The sequence below is a fragment of the Ceratotherium simum genome, chromosome 35 (genome assembly GCF_057802395.1).
Source record: "Ceratotherium simum simum isolate JZ-2026a chromosome 35, ASM5780239v1, whole genome shotgun sequence".
NCBI classification, from domain to species: Eukaryota; Metazoa; Chordata; class Mammalia; order Perissodactyla; family Rhinocerotidae; genus Ceratotherium; species Ceratotherium simum.
The window spans coordinates 25,009,009-25,030,568 of record NC_141934.1 but is presented as its reverse complement, the minus strand read 5'-3'; the positions used below and the strand labels follow the sequence as shown (position 1 = coordinate 25,030,568).

General features: G+C 53.8%; 1 protein-coding gene across 1 annotated transcript in view; it reads left to right on the top strand.

The window, feature by feature from the left end:
* ABCB9 (ATP binding cassette subfamily B member 9) overlaps positions 1-16,899 on the top strand; it is a 29,428-nt gene extending 12,529 nt beyond the window's left edge. The window contains exons 3-12 of the mRNA XM_087423375.1: positions 905-1,019; positions 1,601-1,731; positions 2,656-2,861; positions 4,954-5,151; positions 6,436-6,564; positions 8,358-8,546; positions 9,051-9,224; positions 11,620-11,779; positions 13,054-13,190; positions 15,522-16,899. Coding sequence (XP_087279501.1) covers positions 905-1,019; positions 1,601-1,731; positions 2,656-2,861; positions 4,954-5,151; positions 6,436-6,564; positions 8,358-8,546; positions 9,051-9,224; positions 11,620-11,779; positions 13,054-13,190; positions 15,522-15,782 — 1,700 coding nt within the window. The 3' untranslated portion in view covers positions 15,783-16,899. The remainder of the gene's footprint in view (positions 1-904; positions 1,020-1,600; positions 1,732-2,655; positions 2,862-4,953; positions 5,152-6,435; positions 6,565-8,357; positions 8,547-9,050; positions 9,225-11,619; positions 11,780-13,053; positions 13,191-15,521) is intronic.
* Positions 16,900-21,560: the final 4,661 nt, after the last annotated feature.

The following is a 21,560-nucleotide window of genomic DNA, read 5'->3' as shown; positions in this document are numbered from 1 at the left end:
AGGCTGTGCCTGTGGAAAGAGCTGCAGTGAAAACAGGGGACACGGCCTGCTGGGGCCATATTCCATCCCATGTCCCTCATTTCCATAAGATGAGTGGGCATTCCGGATTATTGGGAGGGAAGGGACGAGGAAAGAACCCCCAGATTGGAAGCCAGTTTGGGTTTGAGTCCTAGCCCTTCCTCTTAATTGCTGTGTGACTTCTGGCGAATTACTCCGCCTCTCTGAGTCTCCCATTCCACCTCTGTGAAACGGGAGTCACATCCCTTCTGGACCCCTCTCCCCACCCCACCTGGATTGTTGTGAAGATTCAGTAAGACAAACGGGGAGGAAATAACCTGGCAAACTGTGCAGTGCCCCACCAGGAGGGGCGGGGTGGCCATTTCCAGCACTGCTTGGAACCAGAATATCAGCATCTTCTGAGGTTCTAGAATTTGGACTCTGAACCCTCTGCCAGTGAGAAGAAGGAAGTGAAATTGGCATCAGTCAGCCCATGATTGCTGTGTGGCCTGGGCGAGCGTCATCTCATCTTTTCAGTGTCACTTTCCTCCTCTGTAAAGTGGGGTGATGGCAGGACCAACTCAAGTCCCCGTGCAGAGAGAATGAAGTGTCGCACGGGCGTCCCACGCTCTGAGTGCTCAGTGCCTGGTGGCCGTTATTAATACTGCTGACCCTGGCTGTATAGATTGAATAACCCGTGTGTCCTGTGTTCCTGCTCCCTGAGAAGAGGGGGGTGTTGAGCAGGACGCGGCCCCCACCCCCTCCCGCCATGGGGAGAAGCAGGAGTTTGCCAGGAGAGAAAGCCCCACCAGTGGAGCGAGCAGAGCGGGTGGCGTGTGGGCTTCTGGGAGGAGGGGTAGGGGCTCCCCTGGCTGCAGACACCCGCTGAGCCCGCCTGTCCCCGCAGGAGAGACCTTCCTCCCCTACTACACCGGCCGGGCCATTGACGGCATCGTCCTCCAGAAGAGCATGGAGCAGTTCAGCACAGCCGTCACTGTCATGTGTCTGCTGGCCATCAGCAGGTAGCCAGCTCTCGACCCCACGCCCTGCCCCAGGCCTGCAGCAGGGGAGGGAGGTGAGGGGCCAGCTCCTCAGGGGAAGATGGGCCAGGGAGGCCCAAGAAATGCCCCTGCTGGGCCTGTCCCTCAGCTGGTCACCGTGATAACCAACAGCCAAACTGGCTTAGAACCCATGTCCATGTGGTTGAGCCATGCCCTAGAGCCACACCCTCTTTTCCCTAAAAACGGCTTCAGCCTCGAGGGTTCCCTTTTCACCCTTCCTGGCTGTTTTCCAAGTGGGAAACAAGGACCAGCCTTGTCTGTGCTGTTCTGGAAGGCAGAGGGGTCTGGCTGGCAAAGTCGGGTCCCTCGCCCCCCATAAACACAGTCCCCTCTTTGCCCGCGCCTCGGGGGCTCCAGCTGGGGGACAAGGGAGGCCCCATGGTGGTGCCAGCCCTGGAGAGTGGGCTCGAGGTTGGGGTCCTGCCCCGTCTCCGCCCTGTGAGTGGCCCACGCCTGCCAGCAGCGGGAGGGGACAGCCGGGTATGGCTGTTGGTTGTCAGAAGGACGCCGTGCTCTATATAACATCTCTTATCTGCAATTAGCTCATTTGCCGCAGGTATTCGGGGCGGCATTTTTACCCTCGTATTTGCCAGACTGAACATTCGCCTTCGAAACCGTCTCTTCCGCTCACTGGTGTCTCAGGAGATGAGCTTCTTTGACGAGAATCGCACAGGTTTGTCCCCCCCGGGGCCCAGGGCTTGCCTTGCGTTGAGGAATTACATGGGCACACTAGTGGCCTCAGCGCCACTGGCTTTTCTGTCCGGTTCGGGATGGAAACACCCCAGAGGCTGGCTGGCCCCTGGCCCCGCCTCAGCCCTGGGGAGCTGGCCTGCTGGCCTAGGTTTTGGCATGAGCTGTGGCCGCTGTAGGACCCTGGCCAGCCCACCCGAGGTCCCTGCAGGAGCCGAGGCCTCGCCTCCCACCGCCCTCTGGGAATCACCAGGGCCAGGACTACCGAAGCCTGTGGCCTGAGAGGCCCAGCGCCTCTGGGGGTGAGTGGGGTGGGGGTGCAGGGCGAGCAGGGAGGATGGTGTAGTCTGGGCCAGGATCCCAGGCTCTGAGAGGCCAACCTGGGTCCAGCCCTGGTTCCACCACTCACTAACTTCACCTCTCTGAGCCTCTGTCTCTTCATCTCTAGAATGGGAACGATAACAGCAGCCACGCCAGGGGGCTGCTGTGGAGCTCTTAGCCCGGGATCCAGCAGTTGGTACAAGGGTGTCTGGTCCTTTCCCCTCCCCCAGGCCAGATGGTCATTTCTTTGTGAGGGAAGAGGGGCTTTGTCCCCTCTGCCAGGGAACGGAGGAGACGTGGCTCTGATTCTGCTGTGCCAAGGAGAGGCGCTGAGCCAGCCGCTTCCCCGTTCTGAGCCTCAGTCGCCGTCTCTGCTCTGGGACGTGCTGAACCTGAAGCCAGAGGCTGGTGACAAGGGCTGGGCTCAGAGCAGCCCGCGAAGGGCGTCTGTTTTTCCCTCCCCGCACCCCCCGGACGGTGGGGGAGGTCCCCGCTCCCGTGCCTGTCTCGGAAGCCCCCTAGTGTCCCCTGCCCGGCCCACAGCAGCCTCGCTGCTGCAGCGGGAGCTGAGCTGCCTGTGTTCCAGGGGACCTCATCTCCCGCCTCACCTCGGACACCACCATGGTCAGCGACCTGGTCTCCCAGAACATCAACATCTTCCTGCGGAACACGGTCAAGGTCACGGGCGTGGTGGTCTTCATGTTCAGCCTCTCGTGGCAGCTCTCCTTGGTCACCTTCATGGGCTTCCCCATCATCATGATGGTGTCCGACATCTACGGCAAGTACTACAAGGTAGGCCCGCCTGGTCCCTTCGGGGGCCCTGCGCACGGCCGCCCCCCCAACCGTGTCCCCTCAGAAGGGGCTGGGGGCCCCGGGGCTAGTGAAGGACTCATCTCGAGGCCCTGTTTGTGGTCAGTCACTTGTTCCTTCAGTCATTCAGGTGGTACTTGTTGAGCAGCCCTCTGTGCCCAGCACTGGGACCCGCCAATGAAGCAGACAAGGCCCCGCCCACAGGGAGCTTATATTCTAGTGGGAAAGACAGATGATAAGTAACAACAATGATAATAATGAGAATGTATAATACAGTAAAACATGGTAAGTGCTAGAAGTAAAATGAACCGAGGGAAAGAGACTGGGAGTATTGAGGTGGTTGCAATTTTAAACAGGTCTTTCTGAGAGGGTGACGTTTGAGTCAAGAAGTGGACATCTTGGGGAAGCACATTCTAAGCAGAGGGCACAGCCAGTGCCTAGGCCCTGAGGTGGGCATGTGCCTGGTGTGTTTGAGAAGCCTCAGGGAGACTGGAGCGATGAGCGAGGGGAGAGGATGGGAAATGAGGGCAGGGAGGTGGCAGGGGCCAAGGTGGGGACCTTTGCACAGCATTCGGTCTTCCCTCTGAGTGGGGAGTGTGCTCTTTCTGTAGAGTGTGTGTTCTGTTGGGGTGGCTCGGGCCGTGATGCGGTGTGGACAGGCTGCTGTCCCCTCCCGCCGCCCCTTGGCACTGCCTCTGCGGGGAAGGCCGGCCTGTGAGCTGGGCCCCTGCCTCACCCTCCTCCTGCTTTGCCCCTTGGTGGGTGCCCCCGAGCCCTAAGGGACCAAGGCCAGGTCCAGACAGGTGAAGGCGCCCCGTCCCCACTGACCCGGGGGGTCGGGTTCTCCTAAGCAGGGGGTTAGACACGTGATTGGCTCAGCTTTCCCGGCTCAGTCAGAACCCTTGGTGCCCATGACCTGAGGCCCGGCCCAAAATGAATCCATTCCCCACAGCCATTGGGTCGCCTTCGGGCAGAGCCCACCGCCCTGAGGCCGCCGCCATTTCGCCCTGAGTAGGAAAAGTAAACATGCGAGTTCGAGTGGGACCTGGTTCCCTTCCTCTGCTCCCTGCCCCGCCCTTCCTGCCTTCCTGCCGGCCCCTGGGGGGGGGGCAGGAAACCCTGGCGCTCCCCCCAGCAGCCCCACCTCTGTGCACACCTCAGGCCCCGCCTCAAGTGCAGGTGGGCCTCCAGGAAGCTCGGCCTGCACTTGCAGGCGTTAATATAGCCCGAGTCACCGGCACGAGCCACCCGCGCCACCCGCAGCCAGACATGACTCAGGGCACAGCGGGCTCCACCAAGACGCCCAAGTCCACTGTGGGCTCCCGACGGCCTGGGCGTGACTCGCGGGTCGTGGGACGTGCCTGTGCAGGATCCTGTCCTGGCCTCTGGGGCAGCCTTCCTGGCTGGTTGCAGCCTGAGTGTGGTAACTGTTGCAAAACCTGAACAGCTCCGCCCAGAGATGCTTCCAGAACTCTGGGAGGCAGCAGCCTGGTGGTGGTACACTTGGAACCACTTCTCAACTGTCTATCCCCAGTTATACACACACAATGCGGGCAGATTTCATAGCCCATGGCCTCTGTCAACGTCTAGAACTTGGCTAGGAATTCTGTGATCTCTGTGCCAACCCTCAGGCTCTCACATAATTTAATGTATGCTGACGATGTAAATGATGCCTCCATAATAGTTGGTACTTCTTGTATAGTGTACAATCTGAACAACTGTCCAGGGCACCCCTGCTCTCATGCCAGCATAAGATCAGGTGTTGAGGCTCCTTTTCTGAAAGGATTACCAAAAATTGTATGGTCATGAATAACCTCCTTTGACTCCTGGAGAAGACTTAACGACCAGCCTCCCATCCCTCAGGAGCTGGAACTTTGGGATCTCACCCGTAGAACCCAGCTGGACCCTATTCTCTGAGTCCATCAAGTCAAGCGAGAGGAGACGGGGGACAAAGGGGAGCTAGGTCTTATCCTTTTGTCCCCAGAACTCCCCGCATGGAGCTGGTACCAACTAAGGGTAGGAAAGCCCAGAGAGGCCTGGGGCTCAGGTTTGGTGTCCCCCCTCCTGCCCGTAGAGGCTCTCCAAAGAGGTTCAGAGCGCCCTGGCCAGAGCCAGCAACACAGCCGAGGAGACCATCAGCGCCATGAAGACGGTCCGCAGCTTCGCCAACGAGGAGGAGGAGACGGAGGTGTACTCGCAGAAGCTGCAGCAGGTGTACAAGCTGAACAGGAAAGAGGCGGCGGCCTACACGTACTACGTTTGGGGCAACGGGGTACGTGCCCCAGGCCCCAGGCAGGTCTGACCGTGGAGGATGGGACACACAGATGGGGGAGCCCTTGATGAGGACGTTAGCCCGGGTTCCTGCATGGTGGCATCGGGCTGGCTGCACTTGATGTCACTCGATCCCAGCTTTCTGCTTGTCAGTGGAGAGTCTTTCTGGAAAAGCATGCAGCTCCTGGGGACGGTCCTCACGGAGTACCCCTCTTTCCCTCTGGCCTGGGCATGGGTGGCAGGGTAGGAGCTTTCTTTTCTCAGCTGGGGAAACATTCCTGCCAAGGAGGGAGTCTCCTCAAGGCCAGCCGAGACCCAGCCTAGGCCACTTTCCGACAGATCCAGTGTCACAACCACACGCATCCCCCTAGAGTGTCCGGCTCACTCCGGGGGGTGTCACAGCCCCTCCCTGGAGGATGGGGAGCACATGGGTCCTGTCGCTGCCACGACAGGCCGCTGTCGTGGCCGTGGGCACGCCGGGTGGTAGCTGGGGCAGGAATGAGGAATTTAGGGGAAGAAGAAGCTGGTGGTCTACAGGGATCCAGGGGCAGGGACTCTCTGGGACAGGGACTCGCAAAAGTGCCCAGCCAGGCAGGAGAAGGGGCCCCAAATCCAGCTCAGCTCACCAAGTCTTAGCAGTCTGCCCACGAGCAGGGGCGCCTCTGTTGCTTGCACAAGGACACTTGAGGTCTAGCCAGGGCCTAGTTCTGGGGCCTGGGGGTGGGGAGGGGCAAATAAGGACCCTGACTGGGTTGTCATGGGCACTCAGGTTCCACTCCGCTCCCAGACACCCCCCAGGCACCAGAGGGAGGCAGGGGACCCCAGGACACAGCCCTCCTTCAGGGAACCTTGTGGGCGAGGAAACAGACGGCATCTTCTCTGCCTGGCTCGCTGTGTGGCCTTAGCCAGTGGACGTGACCTCTCTGAGCCTTGTTCTGCCCCATGAGGAGGAGCACTAATAGCTCCCCTTGGCCTAGCTGGGGCACTTGGGGGTTGCATGTGTGTGCCAGGGCCTTACAAAGAAAGCCTTGTTCTCAGCCAGGCCCATGGCCTGCTCCAGCTGGAGGCCTTTGCAGGGAAAAACTCCACAGCGGGGGAGGGGGAGGACGTGAGGGACAGACGGGCACCAGCACGTGGGAGGACATCCCTGCTCCTAGCTGGAGTTTCAGTTTGTGGCTGGGAGGGCACAGCCCACAGCTGCTCTCACCTCCCCTTGTAGCTTGGGGGCCAGGAATGGGGGCCGTGGGGGGCCGATCTGACCCACATCCCCCTCCCTCTGCCCCAGCTCACGCTCCTGGTGGTCCAGGTGAGTATCCTCTACTATGGGGGCCACCTCGTCATCTCAGGGCAGATGACCAGCGGCAACCTCATCTCCTTCATCATCTACGAGTTTGTCCTGGGAGACTGCATGGAGGTAAGGGGCTGGCTGGGGACGGGTCCCGGGAGAAGGGAGGGGCGTGTGGGGAAGAGGGACCTACATGGTGGGGTGCTCCAGGGTCCGAGGGATGTGGCATTTCTTTCTAAAGTAGGTAGGGGAGAGAACATAATAATACCAATGACAATAATACTGCCAACAAATGACGGCAACTCCATTTATCCAGCCAGGTGGTGGCAACAAAGGTTATTTCAGAAAAGGCTCGTAAGAGCTCCTGAGCGGTCTTCAGATTCCCATTTCTCAGAAAAGAAACTGAGGCTCAGTGAGGTTAAGTGACTTGCGTCCCACATTTGTGGGAGACTGGGTTCAAAGCCAGATGAATCTGGCTTTATTTTAACCCACTGTAAAGAGCAGCAACACGGAAAACACAGGGGTTCTTCTACACTATGCCTTATTTGGGTTCCCCCCAAGCGGATCCTGGGCCCTTGTGTCCACAGTGATGAAGCTCAAGGACGTGTCTGTGGGGACGGGGTGTAGGCATCTGCTGCAGGTGACACTTTGCATTGGACAGTCACACAGGCAGTGTCGTTTGTCTTAGCGTTTCTCCCTCTAGGAACCCACACCTCAGAATTACCCCCTCCAGGGGGCAGAGGTGTGGGCCCTGGATGTCAGCGCAGCATTGTTTATAACAGGGAGAGGGTGAAACACCCTCAGGTGCCCACCAGTCAGGGATTGGGTAAGTACGGTACATCTGTATTCCAGAAACAGTCCATCTGTTCTGTAAGTACCAGGCAGAGCCGCAGAAATGAGGTGGATCTGTGCGCACCGGCGTGGAAAGAACCGAAGATACACTGTTAAGTGAAAAATCTGATCCCTGAGCAATAGGGGTAGTCTGAGCCCATTTGATTTTTTTTTTAATCTCAAAATTATTTAATTGTATACGTGCATGTGTTTGTAAACACACAGAGAAAGCACTGGAAAGAGAGTACATGGATAACCAGGGATGAGGCATGAAGGAGAACTTGCATCTGAATATGCATAATAATATCTCGATATGAATGATCACAGTTGTCGCTGTGGTGCATCGAGGGCCGAGTGTGCCGAGCACTATCATCACAAAACCATGACACTGGCATTAACATCACCCCCACTTCAGCCAGGACACTCAGTCACAGTACGTGAGGGCCCAAACTCGGGAACCGGACATGCCTGGGCTCAAGTCCTGGCTCTGCCACGTGCCGGCTGTGTGACCTGGGGAAAGTTACTTGTGCTCTCTGTGCCAGCAAAAAGGAGATCATGATAGAACCTACCTTGTAACATGCACAAAGTGCTCAATAAGATGAGTCGTCATTATTATTCACATTTATGTTGTGTATATTTTTACCCAAGGAGAATGTAGAGTATAAATTAAGAGCCATTTTTAAAACTGAAATTTTAAAAATGCTGTGGCAGCAGAAAGAGGAAGGTCTGATCTCTGCTGGGCGGCAGTCTGGCTGGTTCACGGAACTTCCCTGCACTTCCGTTCCCCCCTCTGGGGGGCGACAGCACCTCCTCTGCTGGGCGGAGGGGAGCTTGAGCTGTGGGGACTCCGAGGCGCTGGCTCCTCGTGTTCTGATAAACGGCCGCGGTATTTTGTATCGCTGTCCTCAGTTTCTCCTTATCATTATCTGCTGTGCTAGCAGGTGGGGCTCCAGCAGCGCCCCGTGCCCCCCAGAACTGCTGCTGTGTCCCTGCTCTCTCTGCACCCCCTTCACTCTCTGGCACAATGGGGGGGTCCCAGCAGTGGGATGTTGGTGGGACAGGAACCCCGCAGTGTGTCTCCTCCCCCGCAGTCCGTGGGCTCCGTCTACAGTGGCCTGATGCAAGGAGTGGGGGCCGCCGAGAAGGTGTTCGAGTTCATCGACCGGCAGCCAACCATGGTGCATGATGGGGACTTGGCCCCTGACCACCTGGAGGGCCGAGTGGATTTTGAGAATGTGACCTTCACCTACCGCACTCGGCCCCACACCCAAGTCCTGCAGGTGAGAGGGAACCTCGAGGCCTGCCCAAATCATCCTTTCCCTCACCTCCTCTCGAGCACCTCCTGCAGGCCAGGCCGTGGCAGCACAGCCAGGAACAGGAAAGGCGTAGTCCCTCCCTCGTGGAGTTTGGGCTCTAGTTGGGGAAGACAGATCATTAGCAAAAGGATTCCAGGATAAGTGCTAGGAAGGCAGTAGATCAGGGTGGCATGACAGGGTTAGTCTGCAGAGATGGTGTTAACAGTCAAAGAGGGCTTCTTGGAGGAGCTGACTTTTGAGCCGAGACCTGAACCAGGAGCAGATGCCTCTACAGAAAGAACATTCCGGGCAGAGGAAGCAAGTATAAAAGTGCTGCCAACTCCTAGAAAGGAGAGCATTCTGGGGGACCAGCAGTGTGCCCAACCATGGCGTAGGCGCATGGGGTGGTCTGGGAAGGGTGCCTGCCCGCGTCTGAGGCCAGAGCATCTAAGCCAGTGGCCTCACACGGTGTCTGCCTGTTCCTTGCAGAATGTCTCCTTCAGCCTGTCCCCAGGCAAGGTGACCGCGCTCGTGGGGCCCTCGGGCAGTGGGAAGAGTTCCTGTGTCAACATCCTGGAGAACTTCTACCCCCTGGATGGGGGCCGCGTGCTACTGGACGGGCAGCCCATCAGCGCCTATGACCACAAGTACCTGCACCGAGTGGTATGTGATGGCTCTGCTGCCCCCCTCCGCCCCTTCTTTGTCTGACCTTCTGTCTCGGGACCTATGACAGACGCAGAGAGGAGCCTAAAGACAAATGATGGTTCAAAGAATTATCACCTATGTAACACCACCCAGGTCAAGAGATAGAATATTCTGGCACTCTAGAAGCCCCCCACGTATCCTTTCTCTTCCCCCCAGAAGCAGTGTCTCTCCTGACTTTTATGATCGTGATTTTCTTGCTTGTCCTTCGTCGTGCCGTCTCTGTGTGCCTCTGCAGACAGCACAGCTGTGTTTTGCCTGGCTTTGAGCTTCATCTGGCTGGAATCACGAAGCGTGTATTCGTGTGTGTCTTGCTTCTTCCACTCAGCATTATTTGTGAGTCATCCAGGTTGAGGCTGTGGTTGTAGTTCATTCATTTTCATTGCTGGATGATAATCCACTGTGTAGACTTGTCACAACCTGTTACGCATTCTGTGCTTGATGGATATTTGGGTTGTCTCTTGTTTTTTACTATTACTAGCAGTACTGATGTGGTCAATTTTGTCCGTGTTCCCCGGTTATGTTATACACATGGTTATGTTCTCCTGGAGTGGATGCATATCCTCAACTATAGTAGTTACTGTCATTAAGGTGGTCATACCACTTTACCTTCCCACTAGCAGTGGATGAGACTTCCAGTTGTTCCACAGTTAAGTCATCCCCAGTACTTAAAGGAGGCTATTCGTGACCATATGGTTTTTGGTAATCCTTTCAGAAAAGGAGCCTCAACACTTGATCCTGTGCTGGCATAAGAACAGGGATGCCCTGGATGATTGTTCAGGTTGTACACTATACAAGAAACACCAACTATTAAGGAGGTGCCGTTTATATCATTAATGTACATTAAATTATGTGAGAGCCTCAGGGTTGACACAGAGGTTCCAGAACACTCAGCCAAGTTCTAGATGATGACAGAGGCCACAGACTGCGGAATCTGCCCACCATGTGCATATAACAAGGGGTAGATGGCTGAGAAGTGATCCCAGGTGTTCAACCACCAGGCTGCTGCCCACAAAGTTCTGGAAGTGGCCCCTGGGCAGAGCTGTTCAGGCTTTGCAATAGTTAATACACTCAGACACTTAATATTCTCAGACAGTTAATAACTGTCAATCCTGAATTTTTGCCAGTTGGTGAGTGTGTAGAGAAGCTCATTGTGGTCTTCTGCATTTTCATGAGGACTAAAGATGTTAAGTACTTTTTCATATGGTTTATTCACCACTTGCATTTCCTTTTGTGAATACCTTCTCTTTAAATTAAAAAGTTTAATTTTCATAAACCTCAAACAGTAAAACGCAACAATCTAACCATATTCCCATATATTCAGAGAATTTTATAACTAATGTGCGAGGGCTGGCCCCGTGGCTTAGCGGTTAAGTGCGCGCGCTCCGCTGCTGGTGGCCCGGGTTCGGATCCTGGGCGCGCACCAACACACTGCTTCTCCGGCCATGCTGAGGTCGCGTCCCACGTACAGCAACTAGAAGGATGTGCAGCTATGACATACAACTATCTACTGGGGCTTTGGGGGGGAAATAAATAAATAAAATCTTTATAACTAACGTGCGAGTTCCCCTCCACCTCACCTTTTCAATTCTGCCCCATGGAGGTGAGCAGTGTTAGCAGTGTAGTAAATATCCCGTCCAACCTGTCTGTTTCCTGTCTTATTTAAACAGATCAATATGTAAAGGCACATATTTAGTTTTTTTAACAAAAATAAAATTGTGCTGTGTGTGTATATATATTGCAATTTGATTTTATGCATGCACTATAATTACTTAACCAATCCCCAATTTATGGACAACTAGATTGTTTCTTTTTCTTTTTTTGCTACTTACAGTGTTGCAGTGATATCCTCCATACTATCATTTTTGTAGGCCAAATTCCTAAACCTGGGACCATGGGACAACAGCTTCGTTAAATTGTTCTCCTAGAAGGGAGGGGCCAACAGCTAGGGAGGTCTCTGTGGCCTGGAGGCCTGCTGTGGCCTTGCCTCCTGGCCTGGACGCCTCCTGGCCTGGACGGACTTGCTCACAGAGCTACACTCTACGTTCTCGTTCTCTTTTCTTCCAGGACAGGGGCAGACAGCGAGCTCTCAGAGGCCAGGAAGCTGGCTTAGCCCAGAGCAGCAAGCTTAGTGGGCCTCAGTGTGTTGGGCAGGGGAGGCTGAGGGCTTGTGCAGAAAGTGGACTCCACTGTTTGCAAAGAGAAGCTGCTGAACGCAGCAGCTGGGCGTAGGCCCTGATCAGATGTCAGACCTGAGACCCCTGGCGTCAGCCAGGCCAGGGGCTGGCGAGGTTCCTGGCGACAGCTGGATGGACGCGGTCGTGGCTTCTCACGCCCCATCCTTCCTCCCCCGCAGATCTCCCTGGTGAGCCAGGAGCCAGTGCTGTTTGCCCGCTCCATCACGGACAACATCTCCTACGGCCTGCCCTCTGTGCCCTTTGAGATGGTGGTGGAGGCTGCACAGAAGGCAAACGCCCACGGCTTCATCATGGAGCTCCAGGATGGCTACAATACAGGTACAGAGCCCAGGAGCATCACCTCCACTGTGCCTGAAGGTCCACCCTCAGGGATGCAACCTGAAATTCATATGACATAAACTTAACCATTTTAAAGTGAACAATTCAGTGACATTTAATACATTCACAATACTGTATGACCACCAACTCTGTTTAGTTCAAAAATATTATTTTTAAATAATATATGTATATCATATTAGTTACAGTTACTTAATTTTATATGAATAAATTAACATTTTAATTAAATAAATTTAACAATATATTAGTTTATATTATATATTTTATTATATTTAATATACTTTAAAATTTTAACTCTTGAAAAGGGGTTATTCACATGGTTCAAAACTAAAAAATACATAAAATGATATGCAAAGAAAAGTTTATTCCATTCCTTTCTCCACCCCCCGTTTCCTCCTGTCGCCACCAAAACTTCTTGCATTTGTTTCTTACGTGTCTTTTTGGAGTTTCTTTATGCAAATAGGAATATATATTTTTATTCCCTCCCACCCTTTTACAGAAAAAAACCCAGCACCTTATATTCTTCACCTGCCTTTTTTAACTTAACACAGTGTCTTGCAACATTTCCAGATTGATACCTAGACAGCTGCCTTCTTTCCTTTAACAGCTGCATGGTATTCTAGTGTATGGGCTTTATAATAATTTACTTGATAAATAATTTATTTATTCAGTTTCCTATTGATGGACATTTGAGTAGGATTTTGTTTTTGCAATAATGGCGCTCTGAGTCATGCACATGTGCCTACATCACAGTGCGGGGGAAAGTTGATCTGGAGGGAAAACTCACAGCAGTGGGTTTGCTGGTGCAAGGGGTGTGATCCGTAGACTTGCACAGTACAAACCCATGGGCACAGAAGTGTGTGCACTGCGGCCCTGTTATTGCGAGCTCTGGGGGCTGGACCAGCTGTGCTGGCCCCAGGAAGACGGGGGAGTGCCTGCTTCCCCACAGCCACGCCAGCACGGTGTATTATCAAACGTTTGGAGTTCTGCCAGTTTAATGAGTAAAAATTGGTATCTTGGTACTAAGTGCGTGTAGTTGTAATTTGCATGCCTCTGTGAACAGGGAGGGGAGCATCCTTTCATGAGTTTGAGAGCTGTTGGTAGTCCAGCCGGTGGCACTTTTAGCCACACCTTTTCCTGGAGAGGGTGGCTCCCACTGTGGCAGGGAAAGGCAGAGGAAGGGGGCTTCTCGCTCTTCCCTAAGACTGCCCCCACCTCACCTTCTGCTCATGTGCCCCTGTGCCTCCACCACGCAGAGACGGGGGAGAAGGGCGCCCAGCTGTCCGGCGGCCAGAAGCAGCGGGTGGCCATGGCCCGGGCTCTGGTGCGGAACCCACCTGTCCTCATCCTGGACGAAGCCACCAGCGCCCTGGATGCCGAGAGCGAGTACCTGGTGAGTTGTGGGGTGGCGGGGTGATGTTGGAGCAGGGAGCAGCTCCAGGTGGCCAGAGTCCCCCCTCCACCCAGCAGACGGGCGCTGGGAAGGGCCGGGAGGTGGCCACAGGGGCCCTTCTGGGACATCAGCTTCCCGGACTGGGGTGTTCCTGTCTGAGGGCGGGGAGCCGGGGAGAGGAGGCTCAGGGCCTGGGCTGAAGCTGTATGATCAGGGTTAGTCAGGAGCGTGGACGAGGAGCTCCGCCCTGCAGCTCAGAACCTGAGCAAGTCTCCTCCCCTCTCTGAGTCTCATTTCCACTGGTAAAGAGGGTCCAGTGATGATTTGTAGCTGACTGGCTCCCTCCGTCTCTCCGCGGATGGACCCGTTGATTACCCAGGTGTTCACTGAGCTGCTCGCGGTGCCCGGCCCTGGGGTTCCGCTGGCGGCTGACCAGACGGACAGAGGCCCTGCCCCCTTGGAGTTTCCATTCCAGGGGGGAAAACAGATAATAAACAAGGAGACAAGCAGGAGTTCAACCTGTGGCCTGTGCTACATAGAAAGTGAAACTGTCGTGTGACAGAGATTGAGGGGGCCACCGCTGTCAAAGAGACACACAGCCAGGCATTCATTAAAGCTGGAAAAACAGATTTGATTCAGTAACTACTGACAGATGGGGAAAGGGCTGAGCTCCTTTCCGATTTGTGCAGAGGATACAGTGGTGAGGGGCGTTGTAAAGGGAGGATGAGGGTGTGGGGAGGGGAGAGAGCAGGGGCTCAGGGGAGAGCTGACAAACAGTAGGTCAGTGTGAGTGCGATTGGTCCAGCTGGGTCTGCTAGCTGGCCGCCATTGAAGTCAGGATTCCATCCTCCCATAGAGACTGGGAGACAGGCCCTGTCCTTCCAGATGATTCCATTTCAGAGGAATGGCTCTCAGGTCCTTGAGAAAGACACTCCTGAGATGTAGGAGATTCTTACATATAGCTCAAAGGGACAGAGGAAGGATTTACAGTTATAAGCCCTTTTTAGTAAATGCTCTAAGAAAGGGAGGTCCGGCATCTACTTTCAGGTGTTGGCTAGAACAAACAGTCCATTCTCCTGGCAACGCTGAGCATTAGGGGGCTGGGGTCAGCCTAGGGACCTTATGCTGTGGAAGCCCTGCTGGAGTGTGGGTCTCTTAGTGCAGGGTGCGGGTGGACTCGTGCGTACTGAGTCTGCAGTTCACACCGACAGAACCAGGGTCATTGGGTACCATTTGAGCTGAGACCCAAGGAAAGGACCAGCCGGGGGAAGTTCTGGGGTAAGAGCATCCCAGGAAGAGGGGGCAGCGGGTGCAAAGTTCCAGAGGAAGTTCACAGCCAAGCCCGAAGGTCAGCGTGTCTGGTGGGTGGGAGTTAAACAGAGCGAGGCGAGGACAGCGTCATAGGGAGACAGAATCTCCTCTGGCCCTTGGAAGGAGTTTGGATTTTTTTTTTCAATTAATAGGTTTTACTTTTTAGAGCAGTTTTAGGTTTAAAGAAAACTGAGCAGAAGTACAGAGAGTTCTCATATATCCCTTTTCCCCCACAGTTTCCCTTATTATTAACATCCTGCACGAGAGTGGTCCATTTGTTACAATTGACGGACCAGTATTAATGCATTATTGCCAACTCAAGTCCGTGGTTTACGTTAGGGTCACTCTCTGTGCTGTACGTTCTATGGGTTTTGACAAGTGCAGAATGTCATGTGCCCACCATCGGAGATACAGAATAGTTTCACGGCCCCAAACCTCCCCCGGGAGTTTGCACTGTATCCTAAGTGGAACGAGAAGCTATTGCATGGCTTGGAGCAGGAGTTCCACAGGAACTGACTAAACATTTAAATCCATGTGGGGAATGGAAAAGGGCGCAGGGCGGGAGAGTTGCCAGCATCCGGGCGAGAAGCAGTGATGGTGGAGGTGGAAAGAGGAGACAGAGTGAAATAAACTTGGGAGACAGGATCTGCATGATTTGCTAATGCAGGGATTGGGTGATAAGGGAAGGATGAGGACTCAAAGGTGATGGCTTTGGGGCTGATGGTGAGACCATGACTCAAGGCCAAGGTTAGAGGAAGGAGCAGAAGGACCAGAAGACGACCAGGTGGGGCTCGTCTATCACTCACGAGCCTCCCCTCGTGTGGGCACTGAGCTTCGTCCCCGTGAACAGAACCCAGGAAGCAGGGCCTGTGCAAGCCCTCCCTTCACAGACGAGAACCTGGGCCTCCGAGAGGTTAAGCCTCACTAAGAAGTGGGGGAGCTAGGATCTGAGCCAGGACTGGGCGGGGTTGTGGGTGGCCTGGGTGGCGCCCGTGTGAGCCGGCCCCTCCTGTTCCCCAGATCCAGCAGGCCATCCACGGCAACCTGCAGAAGCACACGGTGCTCATCATTGCGCACCGGCTGAGCACGGTGGAGCGGGCGCACCTCATCGTGGTGCTAGACAAGGGCCGCGTGGTGCAGCAGGGCACACACCAGCAGCTGCTGGCCCAGGGCGGCCTCTACGCCAAGCTGGTGCAGCGGCAGATGCTGGGGCTCGAGCCCGCCTCGGACTACACAGCTGTCCACAAGGAGCCGCCGGGCAATGGCAGTAACAAGGCCTGACTGTCGGCCCCTGCCTCTCCTGGTGGGGCAGAGGCCCTGGTGCCCCCCTGGCAGATGTACCCATTGGGGCCCCCGGCAGCCTCCCGCTGCCCTCCGAGCCCAGGCCCACAGCACTGGAGGGTGACCTGCCATGTCCCACATGTCACCGCTTCCTGCATCTCGCCCCCAGTTCCCACCCTGTTCCCAGGCCACCACCAGCCCCTCGCTGCCATGAGCCACCCCCTCCAGTCTGGACAGTGGAGACACGGCTGGTCTCTCCATCTGGTCTCCCAAGGCTGGTAAGCAAAGGTAGAGCCACCTTTTTAAACCAAGATCTTACCAGGTTTTTTACTGCTTGGTTCGATGGGCCCCAGTCAACTCCTAGATTTCAAAATCATTTTTCTAATTGGGAGGAATGGTGGGCAAGTTCACTGAGATGTTCTAGAAACTTCTGAGCCAGGAGTGAGTGACCCTTCCTAATAGCCTGGGGGATGTCGGAGGGAACTAGCCCTCTACCCTTTGCCCCTCGACAGACGGGGCTTCCCTGTCCCAGAGGGAGGACATAGGCAGGGGACTTTCTGTCTTCCCAGCTTAGTGAGTCAGGCCAAGGACGGGCAGGGGGAGTGGCAGGCGCCTGTCTGCCCATCACCCCTGCTGCCCTGCGAAATCCAAGCCAGTCTCACTGTGAACCACTACGAACCTCAACTTGGGGGAGTGAGGGGCTGGCCAGGCCTGGCAGAGCCTCAGGGCGTCCCCGGCCCAGCACCCAGCTTTAGCCCTTTGGCCCTGCCTCGTCCCTCACTCCCCTCCCCCTGCCTGGCTGGCACGCCTCCCCCACACCCACCCTGCAGCTCTGCTGTTCAAGGCCCTTTGGATGTTTGCGAGACGCATCCTCTTCCTGTCCGGTGGATGGGATGGTGGCAAAGCCCAGGGTCTGGCTTTGTGGGGGGTTGCAAGATGTTGGGAGAATCTGGTCAATAAAGTGTACTACCTCTGACCCCTGACCTGTGATCCCTTTCTGCACCCTCTGCCCCTTCACCGGGTTAGGTTTTTCCACCAGACCCAGCTCTCCTCCCGCCCCTGTCTGGTGTAGTTGTGGAAAGACCTTGGGTGGTCTACGGCCTCCCGCAGGTCTGGGAGCCCCTCATCTGTGCTCTTCATGTCCCCAGGATCTCTAGTGCAGACATTCGTGTCTGTCTGTCTATCTCCATGGGGCTTGTGCAGGGTAATAGAGACTTGTCTCTTCTAAATGCCTGGACGTCTGTGCCTCCCAGGAAATGAGACCCATTTGCTGAGACCCAGCAAATGCCACCTGTTCTTTTCTATCAGGGACCAGGCACCCCACCATGCTGCAGCCCATGGAGCTGAGCAGCGTTACCCGACAGAACCGCTTGGTCAGAAGGAGGCCTAGCGCTGGACACAGGAAGCCCTCTGTGGTCGTGATCATTGGCTCGATTGTGCTGGTCTGCGGTCCCAGGAGGGGGGCTCGGGCAGTGGCTTTTTACCACCTGAGAGAAATGTATTTCTGTATTTTAACTACTGGTCCTTACATCACACTGCAGAGACCAGCTCAGTGACAGCCATGTACCTATTTTCCTGCCAAATAAACCAAGGCCTAGGACCCAGACTGTGGCCAGCTGGGTCCCCTGCATGCCCTCAGGGGCTTGTACCTGCCTTGAGCATCTTATCTATCCAGGACTCTCTGACTCCCTCCCTGAAGAAGCCATTATGAGCCCTAGAACTGGGTCCCATGGCAAGAATGTGCTCGGGCCCAGGCTGGGTTTCCAGGTGTAATCTGAGAGACACCGGTACTGAGTGTCCATTCCCATTTAATCCTCACAACAACCAGTTTTCTCCCCATTTCAGAATTGAGGAATCCAAAGCTCAGAGAGGTTAATTGATTTACCCTACGCCACACAGCCAAGACCCCACAAGCTGAACCCACAAAAGTAGAGAACTAAAAAGATATGAGGCATCTTGTTATCTGGACTCTTTAGCTGTGCTTACACCATTCCATAATAAAAATAAATAAGTAAAAATTTTTAAGTGCTATTAAAACCCAACAAAATACATAGGTGAGGGCCAGCGCCGTGGCTTAGCCGTTAAGTGCGCGCGCTCCGCTACTGGCGGCCCGGGTTCGGATCCCGGGCGCGCACTGACGCACCGCTTCTCCAGCCATGCTGAGGCCGCGTCCCACATACAGCAACTAGAAGGATGTGCAACTACGACATACAACTATCTACTGGGGCTTTGGGGAAAAAAAAAGGAGGGGGATTGGCAATAGATGTTAGCTCAGAGCCGGTCTTCCTCAGCAAAAAGAGGAGGATTAGCATGGACGTTAGCTCAGGGCTGATCTTCCTCACACACACACACACAAAATACATAGGTGAGCTAAATTCAGGCAGGAGGAAAATTGAAACAGCTGTAAGTGACTTCCCCATTTGTTATCCCCTCTCTGGGCCTCATTGTTGTCGCCTGTAAAAGGAGATGCGTTGCAAGGATGGAGGGAGAGATAGAACCTCCTTCCTGGGGAGCTCAGGCTCCTTGGCAGGAGGGTGTGTTAGTTTCCTGGTGCTACCATGACAAATTCCTACAAACTGGATGGCTTAAAACAACAGAAGCTTATTCTCTCCCAGTTCTGGAGGCCAGAATTTCTGCCGTCAAGGTGTCAGAAGGGCCACACTCCCTCCGAAGGCTCTAGGGGAGGCTCTGTCCTTGCCTCTTCCAGCTTCTGGTGGCTCCAGCTGTTCCTTGGCTGTGGACACATCACTCCAGTCTCTGCCTCCATCATCACATGGCCTCCTCTGTGTGTCTCACATCTCCCTCTGCTGTCTCTTATCAGGACATTTTTCCTTGGATTTAGGGCCCATGTGGATAATCCGGGATGATCTCTTCTTGAGACCCTGAATCACATCTGCAAAGACTTTTTCCAAATACGGTTACATTCACAGGATCCAGGGATCTCACATGGACCTCTTCTCGGGGGAACTTGCAGCCTTCGTCCGAGTGGCTTTGCACCCTTGCTCCGCCCCTCCTCGGGGACCGCTGCCCTGGCGCAGGGCCACCTCAAGACTTCCTGTTTGGTTTTGGGGGCAGGGGAGGGCCAGGCTGGGGTCAGCTGGTTATGAAGGGGGTTGTGGAACTGACCGTAGAGGCTCCGTGCTGGCCTGGCCTGCTGCCAGGTTCATGTGTTCCCTTGTCAATCCGATTCTGTCATTCGGCTGCTGAACACCCTCCCATAGAGTCAGTGCATCAAATCCAAACACCTGCCCCTGGCTGCTGGACCCCTGTCTACGTTTCAGCCTCAGATTTGACCGTCAGTTGCTCTGCTCCAGCCACACTGGCCTTCTTCCTCCTGGTCCTTGAGCAAGCCAAGCTCATTCTTGCCTCTGAACCTTAACACTGGCTGTTGCTTCTGCCTGACACACTGTTCCTTCCAATCGGTTCCCAGCTCCATACTTCTCATTCCTCTCTCAGCTCATATGTCTCTTCCTCCTTGACAAGTCCTGAATGTTGGGTTCCTCCCAGTCACCCTGATCTGTTTTCGTCACAGCACTTGTCACCTCCTGAAATTTTCTCTGCCTTGTTTGTTCTGTTCCAGGCACAGGTCTACATGCTTTGCATGAGCTACGTCACTTAATCCTCATAAAACCCCTAAAAGGCAGGTACAATGTTATGCCCGTTTACAGATGAGGAAACTGAGGCACAGAGAGGTTGAGAGACCCAAGACCACCCAGCTAGTAGGGGGTAGAACCAGGATTCACACCCAAGAAGCATGTGTGTTTGACCTCAACCACAGAACAGCTGTGAGGTTGAAGATTTAAGGACATGGGCTGGGGAGGGTATATTGACATTGCTGCAAGGGCTACAGATCAAATATTAGCCTTGAGTTCTCAAACATAAGTGCTTCCAGGAACCAGGCAGATATCATAAGGGAGTGAAGCCGCCAGGTGTAAGAAAAATCAGACAACATTCTCGGTTTCTCTTTTGCTTTTCCACTTTGACGTGGTGCAGAGAAATCTTTCTGTTCCATTAAAAACAGAATATGGGGCAAGCTTGAGGATAAATGGCACCAAGTCTCCGTATCAGTAATCAGTGACAATAGGGGGTGGTGGGGACTGTGGCAAACAGGAGAGCTTTTACCCATTTAAAGGGGATGGCTTGGACTTGGCTCCAGCCCCCTGGGGCCATGCAGGAAGGCGGCCTTGAGTTAGCAGATCTTCAGATGTTTCCAGAGAAGTTGGAAATTTGAATTTTAATGTAAGATCGACTGCTTTTTATAGATTGGCTCAAATTATTTTTAGAAAACCGAGGGTCTATATAACATATCTCCAGGCAGTCTTCAGCCTGTGGGTCACCAGTTTGCAACCTCTGTGCTGGACATTCTTGTTCCCCAAAGTCCTTGGAGCTTCCCCATCAAGGAGTTTGCACCTGCCATGGGGGCCCCCAGCCCAACCCCATTCCAGCCCAAACTCCTGTCTCCTCTGTTCCCACCTGCCCATCTCTTTGCCTCATCCCTCCCCTCCCAGGCTGGGGACTCCGGATTCTTCTCCCTCTCCCATGCCAAAGAGTCAGCTCCAATTTGCAAACTCAAACCCAAAAGTGGGCCCTAGGCAGACAAAAGAACCTTCCAGAGACCAAACTAGTCCCTCTTTAGGAGGCAGATAAGACTTTTTAAAATAAATGTTTTATTTTACAATGATTTTAGATTTACAGAAAAGTTGCAATGATAATAGAAGTAGGTCCTATATACCCTCAGCCGGTTTCTCCTTATGTTTACATCTCACATGATCGTGGTACATTTGTCACAACTGAGAAACCAACACTGGCAATTGCTGACAATAAAACTCCAAGCTTTTTTGTATTTCACCAGTTTTTCCACTAATGTCCTTTTTCTGTTCCAGAATCCAATTCAAGGTACCACACTGCATTTAAAAATACGTGGGGTTTTTTTTTTCCTGAGGAAGATCGGCCCTGAGCTAACATCTGTGCCCATCTTCCTCCACTGTATATGTGGGACGCCGCCACAGCATGGCTTAATAAGCGGTGCGTAGGTCCGCACGGGATCTGAACCTGCGAACCCTGGGCCACTGAAGCGGAGCATGTGAACTTAACCACTACGCCAGCAGGCCAGCCCTAAAAATACATTTTTTTAAATTGTTTTTATTATGATAAAATACACATAAAATTTCCATTAATGACATTTAGTATACTCACAATCTGGTGCAACCATCACCATTGTCTAGTTCCAGGACATTTTCATCATCCCCCAAAAGAACCCTGTACCCATTAACAGTCACCCTCCATTCCCCTCTCCTCTCAGCCCCTGGCAACCACCAATATGCTTTCTGTCGCTGCAGATTTGCCTGTTCTGGATATTTCATATCAATGGAATCATACACTATGTGTCCTTTAGTGTCTGGCTTCTTTCACTTAGAACATCATGTTTTCAAGTTTCATCCAGGTTGTAGCACGTGTCAGTGCTTCCTTCCTTTTTATTGCTGAATAATATTCCACTGTATTGATGGACCACATTTTGTTTATCCATTCATCCACTGATGGACACTTGGGTTGTCTCCACCTTTTGGCTATTGTGAAGAGTGCTGCTATGAACATTCATGTTCTTGTATAGACATATGTTTTCAATTCTTTTGGGTGTATACCTAGGAGGTGAACTGCTGGGTCAGATGGTAATTCTGTGTTTAACATTTTGAGGACCTACCAAACTGTTTTCCACAGCAGCTGCACCATTTTACACTCCCACTAGCAAAGTATCCGGGCTCCAATTTCTCCACATCC